This window comes from Stigmatopora argus, chromosome 20 (genome assembly GCF_051989625.1).
Source record: "Stigmatopora argus isolate UIUO_Sarg chromosome 20, RoL_Sarg_1.0, whole genome shotgun sequence".
Taxonomy (NCBI): Eukaryota; Metazoa; Chordata; class Actinopteri; order Syngnathiformes; family Syngnathidae; genus Stigmatopora; species Stigmatopora argus.
In genome coordinates, this window is record NC_135406.1 from 4,331,622 (window position 1) to 4,344,000 (window position 12,379).

General features: G+C 47.8%; 1 protein-coding gene across 1 annotated transcript; it reads left to right on the top strand.

Moving 5' to 3' along the window:
- The first annotated feature begins 161 nt into the window (after positions 1-161).
- adgra3 (adhesion G protein-coupled receptor A3) lies at positions 162-12,321 on the top strand. The gene is made up of 19 exons (XM_077589338.1): positions 162-945; positions 1,245-1,316; positions 2,479-2,550; positions 4,359-4,430; positions 4,500-4,571; positions 4,648-4,808; positions 5,959-6,172; positions 6,290-6,454; positions 6,524-6,725; positions 7,440-7,589; positions 7,657-7,815; positions 7,898-8,065; positions 8,278-8,488; positions 8,558-8,754; positions 9,814-9,938; positions 10,015-10,138; positions 10,208-10,353; positions 10,416-10,511; positions 10,588-12,321. Exons 1-19 carry the CDS (start codon positions 740-742, stop codon positions 11,852-11,854), a joined length of 3,879 nt encoding a protein of 1,292 aa, XP_077445464.1. The 5' UTR covers positions 162-739; the 3' UTR covers positions 11,855-12,321.
- Positions 12,322-12,379: the final 58 nt, after the last annotated feature.

A 12,379-nucleotide genomic window follows, 5' to 3' on the forward strand; every position in this document is an offset into this window, starting at 1 on the left:
TCTTTTTTAATGTAATTACAATAAAATAATATTAATATATTTTATAATAAGAACTTTAAGGATGAGACAAAGTCATTGTTCATTTTTCAAGTTTTCTGACATCAGCGTTTCCGCCCTGTGCCTTATTTTGAAATTCAGAATCGGAAGTGAGTAGACAGCTTGGCTCCGGGGAGACGACTTTATCGTGGATAGACTTCTCAATGGACAAGAACTCGCCTGGAATTGTTTACCAAAACGCATATGGAATTTACGATATGCTTCAAAACATTGGGATACATTGTCCTTGAATATAATTTCTTTAGATTTCACGGTTTTTTTCACTTTTGATGGGCTGTTTCTCCGGGCGATCGTGTTTTCCTGGCTGATTTCCTGTAGCGAAAAAAAATAGGATAAAGGGGACTTCTGTTGACTTGTATTTGGATCCAACCACATTTTGAGACATTTTTTTATGTGGATAATTTTGGGATGACTGCATCTGACCAAAAAAACAACAAAAACAGTTATAAATCACTCCATGTTTTTTGGGGGAAAGCGATTCTAAATGAAGGAAGAAACAAAGAAGCCTTCCGTTGCATTGAAGGCTGAAGTGAAATGGAGGATGGAGTCGAATTCCCACTCCATGTGCTACAAGCTAAAGTGACATGTTTTTGGTTCATCTAAAGAAAAAAACAACTTTTTTGGAGATATTCGTGAGATTTATCGCTTTTCTCTGGGGTTACTTTGCTGTCACTTGGGAAAAATGAGACCTCATCTGCTCCAGTTTGTGATTCTGCTGCTCGGCATTGGCGGCGGCTACTCGGCGGACGCGTCGGCTTGTAAATGGTCCGACGAGCACTCGAAAAGCTCCGGGAAAAGCCTGGTGTCCGACGGGAAGGTGGTCTGCAGTAACATGGAGCTCCGCCAGGTGCTAGCGCCCGATTCCTTCCCAAATCGGACCGTCACACTGTGAGTAAAAGCACCGTATTCGTCTTTTACGACGGTGTTTGAACGCGTCACGTCTACCTGTATGGTTTCACCTTTCAATAGGTGCTTCACAGTGTTTTTTTTTCTAATTTATGTTAACTCTTTGCCTTCCAAAGACAGAAATAATATATAATTTGTCATTTACTGTTATTTTTTTCCATTATTTTGACTGGTTAAACTGGTAAACCTGAAAAAAATGGTATCAGAAGTAAAATAATAAGAATAAATTAGCTTCTCTGTATTGTGTTGAATATGAATTCATCCATTCTTCTTGTCCACAGAATCCTAAATAACAATAAAATTCAAGAACTGAAGAACGGCTCCTTTGTCGGGTTGTCTACGTTGGAAAAATTGTAAGTAAATTTTTTTTTCACAGTGGTAATGGCGCCAAGGTTCAGGAATTTAACTATGGATTAATTCATTAAGAGCTGTCCATTGGATTGGTGGTTAGCATTTCCACCATTTAGCTCTTTCCGTGGTCACCATCTTGCCGCGATACCGAAAAGTCATCACCCGCGTTTCCGAGTGGGAGATTCCTTTCAGAAACTGAGAGCATATAGACCACGCATGATTTATCACTCGGGAATGACTTCCTCGCAGATTGAATAACCAGAACGTTAATGGCTGTGCGTTTACCCGAGGCTACCATAACACATGACTGCATCATTGGGGAATTAAAGGTATGTTTCCTATAGCGCTTGAAATGAGATGATCTGTCTCTTTAAGGGGTATAATTGCTTAATTAGTGTCCCAGAAAACTTTGATCTTCGGCAAGAAAGCGCCCCCTGGGGCTTTTACGTGCTTTTTGTCCGCTAGCGGCTAGACAACCCGGCCGTAAAAGTTCGCCTGGACCGCAGTCGCTTGAATCCTGAGGCAAGTTTAGGGGTCCTTTGTGCCTGGAGGGCCTCGTCTTGCCTGCTTTGTCATTGTAATGAAGCCACCATTCAATCCCCCCCCTAATGTATACCTCCAATTGGCCCCAGTGGAAAAAAATGGAGGCTCCCAACCCTCTCTTCAGTGTCTTTTCTGATTTTTCCACTGACTCGAGAAACTGTGGGTGTTCCTGCAACACACAATCCCCTCCATTACGTCGTCCATAGAAATGAGAGCCGAGCATCACATGCTAATTCCTGACTAAATCTGCTGCTTTGGAGGAATGCTGATTGTGGGAAACCAGGTTGGAATTGAGACCTGTTGCCCACAATAACATGTTAGTAGTCATTACATGAGTAAGGCAAACTCTGGGACTCAGGACAACTTGCAAAAACTCCGGAAATGAGACAAGTGTACTCCTGAAATGGAGTTCTGCGGTTGTCCAGGTCATGAACGCATAGAAGTAGAAACAAGAACTCTAAACTTGTTGAAAAAGTCTTTCTAAAACCGAACCGACTGGAGCACAAGTTCACGATCCCACTACACTGCAGAATCAAGTCCTGCTCTCGCTGATTTAGTAGACTGTTTTTGTATTTTTCAGTCCTGTTCCTAGATCACCGTGGTTCTTTTCTTCCTCTTCAGGGATCTTCGGAATAACCTGATCAGCCGGATAGAACCGGGCGCCTTCCTCGGATTGCCAGCCCTCAAGAGACTGTGAGTAGCGCCTCGGAATACCTTCTCGTGGCCTGGGATTCGTACCCCCTGCCCCCTTTTTGAGACCCACCACAAAGTCAAGAGCAGCTGCCGGGCATATCTGTGTTTGCAGTGCACGGCGTGTGTTTGTGTTCGCCTGCTCTGCTATGTGTCCGTGAGGGAGGATGGTCAATGGAGCGCTATTTTATTTCCATGGCCTTGTTTAGTCTGGCTGTCTGCCAGAGACAGCTTGGGGCCTGTGAGGCCTTCTCACAAACCAGTGGCGGTCCGTGCATTTTCTCGTAGCGCCTTCAATGGGTAAAATCCACTTCCTAGCAGCATTTAGTGATTAAATACAAACACTAGAGCTTAAATACAAACACTGGAGCTTTTCAGATATCAGAACCGGGCCCACAATTGAAATATTATTTAGTAATATAGCCATAATTTACTCACCAAAATCCTTTTGAACTGTACACAATATCCATCCTCCTTTCTTTCTTCCTTCTTTTCTATCGCCATCGAAGCTAATGCTGAAAGTCGAGCCTGTCCTGTCGTATTTCTGGCATAGTCCGTCTTGAAAACGGTCTTAAATCAACACAACAATATATTTGCTTGTGCAGCTCGCTCCAAATACAGTTTGGTAGCTCTGGCTAATCACTAGCCAATCATAGTTGGTGAAAGCGATGACGTGTCCATACGCCTGCGAGAAGGCATTGTGGTGTTGCCAACTCGAAATCTGATTGGTTAAAGCAACAGTCTTATCGACGCTTGTTTAATGCAGCAGAGCCTGCAGAACTGATTGTGAAGGCCTTGAGGCAGATTTCTGACCCTGGCAACAAATAATGGCTGAAATGTGATTGGTTAAATACTTCAATATGAAAACACACATTTGGAAGCAGTGCAACCAGGGGGAAATAAATGAAAGGAAGCTAACAGACAATTTGGAATTATTTCATAAATATTGATGGACAAAATATAATATATGATTCAGATATTTCTTAGGCCAGCAGAGAAGCCCTTGAAGGCCCTGACGGCCCGCCACTGGTGTGAGCTAGTTATTAGCATCTACCGAATTGGCCCGGATATAAGACAGTGTTTTTTGCATTAAAATAAGACTGAAAAAGTGGAGGTCGTCTTACATTCGGGGCTAGACATTATACACATTACCCAGTTACAGTTACACTTCACTTTGTTGGTTAATGCAGTTAACTGTCACAAACACACCAGTGCAAGGATGGGCTTTTAGACCTCAGAAACGGGGTGTGTTTGTCATCTGTACCAGGGGCGGACATTAAGGAGGGTGTGGATGTACCCGGGGCCCCCGGTCTTAGAGCAAAAATTTAATATTTCTGTGTTAAAATATCAAAGTTGGCAGACCCTCTTTCCCCAAAACAGGTCCCAGCTCCAGCCTAATCACATCAGGCTATTTTTTTGCCTCCCCTTCCGACCCCCTCCATGCTGTTAATCATGCATGCGGCCTACTTCATAGGTCGCCGTGCTCCCCCCATGCTTTTTGAGAGTGCGGAATAAAGGACAAGAAGCCCGGTCTCGTTTGTCGACATGCCGGTTTTGACTCGGGACTTTCAAACGGGTTAGCAAAGTACGCGGCAGCTTACCGACGCTCAGTCATCAAACGTGATGAATCACCCCAGTTGGCCCTTTTGAAGTCTAAACATCCACTTGGAGGCCCATCAACGCGCACCTTGAAGTAGTTGTGTCCCAACACGCCTCCCTCGAAAGAACCGTTTGATCGTGAGATTTTTAAAAAAGTGTATTAGGTGCGCTTTTTTCCCATCGTTGGTTCAGGATTTTTTTCTTTGCCGCAGGGATTTGGCCAACAACAGCATCGGCTGCCTCAACGTGGACATCTTTCGAGGCCTCAAGAGTCTGATCCGACTGTGAGGGCTTGGATTTGTTTGACCATTCAGTTCCGTTTGGAGAACTCATTCACCCGATCCTGTTTGCAGAAATCTTTCGGGGAATCTCTTCTCTTCGCTGGCTCAGGGGACCTTTGATAGTCTGGTTTCCTTGAAGTACCTGTGAGTATCGAGGGCGTAAGGATCGCCCGTCATGGCAACCGGTCACCCTCATGCTTTGCCCCCTCTGGACTCGTAGGGACTTCCAGACGCCGTACCTGTTATGCGACTGCAACCTGTCCTGGTTGCTGCACTGGCTCCGTGACAGGAACGTGGCGGCTAAGAGCACCAAGTGCTCGTACCCGCAACTGCTACAGGGACAGCCGGTCACCGCCGTCAGGCCGGAGCTTCTCACCTGCGGTAGGGGAAGTTACTTTTTCCGCATTGTTGTTTCTCGCCACGAAACGTCTGGCGCCTCCTGTTGTGTCAATCGCCCCAACGCGAAAACCTTTGAATACGCCTTGACGAGATCTGATCCTTTAGTGCAAAGGTGTCAGACTCGGGTTGGTTTTGTGTTTTGTCATATCTTTCATACAAAATTGGGATACTTTGACCTATTTTAAAGGGTTTAGTTGGTAGTTGTGTGAGGACCGTGGAACGAATTGGAGATTTTACATATAAAGTACACCTCTACTTACGAAATTTTCAAGTTACGAAAAAAGTCTTGGTACCAATTAAGAGGTACGACTGTAGTGTATTTCTCTGTGGTTTAGGTTAGTATGTAGTGGTGAACGCCCTCTAGTTGATGCTCTTTCCTCATTCAACTGACTGACCCCAGCCGAACTCCGCCTCCAGCCTGTACACCAGGGCTGTCAGACTCGGGTTGGTTCGCGGGCCGCGTTAACGTCAACTCGATTTCACGTGGGCCGGACCATTTTAGATATAATATTTAGATATTTTTTTTATAAATGGATTAAAAGAACTGGATTAAAATCCCTGAATATTCATTTTTTTATAGATCTAAAACAATGTTTATTTTAATTTTTATTTGTATCTATTTTTAGATTTTACAAAACGATTTTTGAACTAAAAACAGAATAAATTGATTAATAAATTACAATTATTGATTTAAAAGGGGCAAAATCAGGAAATGTAATATACATCTATACTTAATTTGATCCTAAAACAGAAAGTCGGCACTCATGATTTACTTTCCCGGGCCACACAAAATGATGCAGCGGGCCAGATTTGGCCCCCGGGCCGCCACTTTGACAGCGGTGTGTTAGATTAAACTTATTTTTGAGAGTCTGCATCGTAATCCAAGTTCATTTAAATTTGTTTGTTATGTTACGAGCGCGTTGCTGTGCAAAAAGTCTCTCCGTCTAATTTTAGTACTATTAAACACACATGATTTACTTTCCCGGGCCACACAAAATGATGCAGCGGGCCAGATTTGGCCCCCGGGCCGCCATTTTGACACATGTGCTTTAGCGCGTTCAAACATGGCGACAGTGGGACTTTAAAGTCATACGACGAAAGGTTCCCGATGCGTTTTCACCCGTTTTCGCAGATGCTCCACTGGAGCTGCCGTCTTTCCGGCTAACTCCGTCCCAGCGGCAGGTGGTCTTTCAAGGGGACAGCCTGCCCTTCCAGTGTCAAGCCTCATTCGTGGCCGAGGACATGCAGGTGCTGTGGTACCAGAACGGGCACATGGTGACGCCCGACGCCGCCCAAGGGATCTACATCGAGAAACATATGGTGCAGAACTGCTCGCTGATTGCCAGGTCGGTGAATGCAACCCACAAAGTTTTGACTTGGACCTACACCAAAAAACTCAAGCTAAAATTGTCTATTGTCTTCCCGTGACATTGAACCAGATTAAAATTTGTGTCTCCTGGCAGCGCATTGACCATATCAAACATCCAACCCGGCTTTACCGGCAACTGGGAGTGCCGGGTTAGAACCAGCAGAGGCAACACCACCAGGACGGTCCACATCGTCGTGTTGGAGAGTTCCGCCAAATACTGCGCTCCTGAACGCGTCACCAACAACAAGGGCGAGTTTCGGTCAGTTCACGAAAATGATGTGGACCGGTAAAGATTTCTGAAATAACGCCAATTCCGACAAAATTCTAGCTGGCCGCGCACCTTGGCAGGAATCCGAGCCTTCCTCCCTTGCAACCGATTGCAGTCGAGCGGCGGGAGCTACATGGGGGCCTCGGGCGAGGAACAGCGAGCTTGGCGGGACTGTAATCGTGACGGGTTATGGGCGGAGGACGATTACTCTCGCTGCCAGTTCCAAAAAGACGTCACCCGATTCCTCTACGTCATCAACCAGGTGCAAATCGTGACCGGACATTTCGTCGAAAGACGTTTGGTCCCCGGACGTTTGGTCCCCGGACGTTTGGTCCCCGGACGTTTGGTCCCCGGACGTTTGGTCCCCGGTCGTTTGGTAGAACAGACGTTTGGTAGAACGGACGTTTGGTCGCCGGGTTCGCTCGCTGTCAAATTATGACAGAGAGTTTACTGTTGATATTTTAATATTAGATATTTAGATATTAAACTCACTCTCTCTCATGATTATAATTTTGAGCGCTGGTTTCAACAGTAACAACCCGGCGACCAAATGTCGGTTCTACCAAACGTCCAGTCTACCAAACGTACGGTCTACCAAACCTCCCTTCTACCGAACCTCCCTTCTACCGAACCTCCGTCCTACCGAACCTCCGTTCTACCGAACCTCCCTTCTACCGAACCTCCCTTCTACCGAACGTACCCTTCTACCGAACGTCCCCTTCTACCGAACGTCCCCTTCTACCGAACGTCCCCTTCTACCGAACGTCCCCTTCTACCGAACGTCCCCTTCTACCGAACGTCCCCTTCTACCGAACCTCCCTTCTACCGAACCTCCCTTCTGCCGAACCTCCCTTCTACCGAACCTCCCTTCTACCGAACGTCCGTTCGACCAAACGTCCGAGTACCGGTGAAAATGGCTCCTCCCGTTTTGGATTTCTCCGCGCCTCCGTGGTTTTGACCCGGTCCGTTTCATCAGATGCCCCTGAACGAAAGCAACGTGGTCCCGAGGGCTCGTCGTCTCCTGGTCTACACCATCGACGCCGCCAACTTCTCGGACAAGATGGATATCATCTTCGTGGCAGAGATGATTGAAAAATTCGCCAAGTTTGTGGATAAGTTTAAAGATGTAAGCGCTTACTTTCGTTTTTGGAGTCTCTCCTGGCTCGTTACGGTTTTGGTTTTCCGTTTTCCAGCTCGGCGAGGTGATGGTGAGCATGGCCAGCAACCTGATGCTGGCCGACGAGCGGGTGCTGTGGACGGCCCAGCGCGACGCCACGGCGTGTTCCCGCGTCATCGCCTGCCTGCAGAAGATCGCCGCCCACCGCTTGGCATTGGCGCAGGCTTTCTCCCTGGTCGGTGCATTGACAAAACGCAAACGAAACTGAACCCCGTAATGCGAATGCTGTTTTCCGTTTTTTCTCGGGTTGCCAACAGACGTCCCCTAATATAGCACTGGAAGCCCACTTAGTCAAGGCCAGCGAATGGAACGGTATGACCTGCATGCTGTTCCAAAGACCAGGTCCAGAGAGAACCCCTGGGCAAGACCGCCAACTCACCTTTAAATGTAACACCACCGGATCGTTCTCCAGTGTCTTACTGAAGGTTGGTGAAGATAACGTTTTGTTTTTACAGTCCTCCATGGGTAAGGACTTGCAGTACTCTTATTAAAATTATAATTTAGCAGGAAACATGATGTCCAAGGCTCGTGTTGCGTTTAGTTTTCGGTCTTCTCAAAGGAATCCGCATGTTCCATGCCCACAAACCTCTGACGTTCTTTACACTTTGACTCAGTTAGCATTGTCCTGGTTCCTCAGAGCACCACCGTGGAGGCGTCCCTGCAGCTTCCCCAGGGACTCTTTACCCAAGCGCCACTGCTTCCCGGTCAAGAGGAGGACACGGTCTACAAGCTCCACCTGCTGGGCTTCCGCAACGGGAAGTTTTTTCCATCGACCGGCAACTCCTCCCGATTGGCCGACAGTGGAAAACGGAGGAACGTGGCCACTCCGGTGATCATGGCCAAGATAGGCAAGTGGCCCAGGACTGGATTTGTTTTTTTTGTCCTGTATGTTTGACGATTGCTTTGAAATGACTCAGATGGCATTTCCGGACGTCTGCTGCGGACCCCCGTCAACATCACCCTGCGACGGTTCGCCCGCGGTTCCGACGCCATGTCCGCCTGCTGGAACACCAGCCTGGGGGGCTGGCAGAGCGAGGGCTGCCGAATCCTGGGCCACCATGACAACTTCACGACCATTTCCTGCAACTCGCTGGGCAACTACGGACTCCTCATGGTAGGCGGCTTACAAATAGTCCTGTTGTAACACAGGCGGCCTTTGGCCCTTGTATAGTGTACAGCACATGTGTCATGTGTGGCGGCCCGGGGGCCAAATCTGGCCCGCCGCATCATTTTGTGTGGCCCGGGAAAGTAAATCATGAGTGCCGACTTTCTGTTTTAGGATCAAATTAAAATGAAGAGTATAGATGTATATTAAATTTGCTGATTTTCCCCCTTTTAAATCAATAATTGTAATTTTTTAATCCATTTTTTTCTGTGTTTTTAGTTCAAAAATCATTTTGTAAAATCTAAAAATATATTTAAAAAAAGCTAAAATAAACATTGTTTTAGATCTATAAAAAAACAGAATATTCAGGGCTTTTAATCCAGTTCTTCTAATCCATTTATATATAAAAAATCTAAATATTATATCTAAAATGGTCCGGCCCACGTGAAATCAAGTTGACGTTAACGCGGCCCGCGAACCAACCCGAGTCTGACACCCCTGGTGTACAGGCTGGAGGCGGAGTTTGGAGTTTGCCTGGGGTCAGTCAGTTGAATGAGCAAGGAGAACCACTAGAGGGCGTTCACCACTACATACTAAACTAAACCACGGAGAAATACACTACAGTCGTACCTCTTAATTGGTACCAAGACTTTTTTCGTAACTTGAACATATCGTAACTTGAACATTTCGTAAGTAGAGGTGTACTTTATATGTAAATTCTCCAATTCGTTCCACGGTCCTCACACAACTACCAACTAAACCCTTTAAAATTGGTCAAAGGTTCCCAATTTAGTATGAAAGATGTGAGAAAACACAAAAATGTGAAAATTAGGAGGACATTATTTATTTATGTCTTAAAATAAATAAAGCCGATCAAAATGTGCCCTGCGCCGCTGAAATATCTAAAATAACAGATAATGAAATGCATTTATCTTTTGGGGGATTTCGGAACTTGGGAACTTTTTTGTATCTCAAGTCACTCGTTGACTGCATTTTGATTGGTTCGAGACTTCCGTAACCTGAAAATGGCCAAAAACATGCTGCCACGAGTCAAATGTTTGACCGCAGGACCTCAGCGCTGTGGACTACTTCACTCCCAGCGTTCAGCTGCTGCATCCGGTCGTCTACGCCACCGCCATCGTGCTTCTATTCTGCCTGGCAACCATCATTGTCAGTTACATCTACCACCACAAGTAAGGCCAAGTCTTGTCAATTTTTCCATTGAATTTTTTCCGCATTTAATTGACTCGCGCCGGTCCCCGCTTGAAGGTCGGTGCGCGTCAGCCGCAAGTGTTGGCACATGCTGGTCAACCTCTGTTTCCACATCTCGCTGACATGTGCCGTCTTTGTGGGCGGGATCAACCAGACGCGCCACGCCCCCGTGTGTCAAGCGGTGAGAACTGAATTTTCTAGTTTCTAAAATGTTTTGATTGTTAATGAGCTTTTTTGGGGGTTGCTCCAGGTTGGTATTTTACTCCACTACTCCACGCTCGCCACCGCCCTCTGGGTGGGCGTGACGGCGCGCAATATTTACAAGCAAGTGACACGCAAAGCTAAGCGCTACGAGGAACCGGATGAGCCGCCCCCACCTCCGCGTCCGATGTTGAGGTAGGTGCGTGATGTGGTTTTCGTTTGTTCGAGGTCTGAGCTTCGTTCGGGTCGCCCCGAAGGTTCTACCTCATCGGCGGGGGGATCCCCACGATTGTGTGCGGTATCACGGCCGCGGCGAATATCAAGAATTACGGCAGCCAAATCAATGCTCCGTAGTAAGTAGAGAATTTGAATTGATCTCATTCACATAAGAAGTATTAGCATATTTATTCTATAATTTCATTTTCCCAGCTGCTGGATGGCGTGGGAGCCAAGCATCGGCGCTTTTTACGGTCCAGCCGGCTTCATCGTCTTTGTGGACTGCATGTACTTCCTCAGCATCCTTCTTCAGCTTCGGCGCCACCCCGAGCGCCGCTACGAGTTCAAGGAGCTCTCCGAGGAAGAGCGACACCTGGCCGGCGAGTTGGACGGGGACGGCGCCCGCCTCCCTCTGGCCCCCAGCGACGCCCCGCCGGCAGCGCTGGAGAACGAGCACACCTTCGGCGCTCAGTTGACGGGCGCGGCGGCGGCGCTGGGGATTTACGCCGGCCTCTGGGTGTTCGGCGCCACGGCCGTGTCGCAGGACCACCCTTTGGATCTGGTTTTCTCCTGCCTGTTCGGCGTGGCGGCGCTAGCCCTGGCCGCCTTCATGTTAGCGCACCACTGCGTCAACAGGAGGGACATGCGGCGCTTCTGGTCGCGCGCCTGTTGCTGCAGTCGACGCGACTACTCGGCGCAGGAGGACACGCTCCTACCCGGCGCGGCGCCTTCGGCTAAAACGGACGGACAGTCCAGCAAGGGCGCTGGCGGCAGCAGCGCCGACTCCTCCTACACCGACAAGAGCGCGCCTAGCGTGCGGAACTCGGCGCACGGTAGCAAGCTCACCAATCTGCACGCCGAGGCCGCCCAATGCAAGCCTTGCTCTACCCCCGCGCCGCCGATGCCGGTTTTGGACAACAGCCTGACTGAGCACTCGGTGGATAACGACATCAAAATGCACGTTGCGCCCGTGGAGGTGCAGTTCCGCCCTCCGGACAACAACCCGGCCGCTAACAGGCCCCATAAAAACCGATCTCGCGCTCACCGGGCTAGCCGCCTCACGGTGCTGCGCGAGTATGCCTACGACGTGCCCACCAGCGTGGACGGTAGCGTTCAGAGCGCCCCCAGCAGGCGCCACCACTATTACGACGTAGCGGCACGGAACAGCCGCCGCGCAGCCTACATGGCATACCGAGAGCGCCACCGGAGTCAGCTGCAGCACGACAGCAGCGATAGCGCTAGCCTACCGCGGCGTCCTCGCAAGGCGGGCACGGCGCCCGAGACCGCCGCCGAAGGGTCCAAAGACTCGTCCGAGCCGTTCGCCGGCGTGGAACTGGAAACCAAATGCTACGGGATCAACCTCGTCGCCCAAAATGGCGGCGCGGTCAAAGAAAACGGACTAGTTAGTCCGTTAACGCATGCGGACGAGAGCGCCCCCTGTATCAAAACTGGTTTTTGGAAACATGAAACTACCGTATGAAGACACTTTCCATCCTTGAGGTAGTAGTTGAGGGGTCGGCCATCTTTATTTTTCAAATGAAGTTCTGATTCAATTGTGTATTTTGTAATAATGTACACATTTTTTTAGTTTTACACTAAATTACTGCATATTCGCTCCAATGTAAAGTCACTGTTGTCATTGACACCACTTGACGTCCAATCCCCTGGAATACTCGCATTTGATTGGTTTAAAGTTCCAGCATTGATAAAAATCTGGTGTTTTTCTCCTATTTCACATCAGAAAAATATTTTTTTTGTTTATTAATCAAGATTCATTCCACTGTGAAAAAACGTTAAATTGCCGACCCATGCACTACTTACTTAAAAAAAATGAAAAATATAATTCACAATTCATAGCATGTTTGTACCGCTGATGTGCTTTCTATAAATGTTCTATTTTTTATAAGCCTGTTCATAACACAAAAATTAAAAAAAAATATTACAACATTTTTATCCTATTTTGTAGTTATGATGTAATCCCTGGGGAAAAATATAGATTTTATTT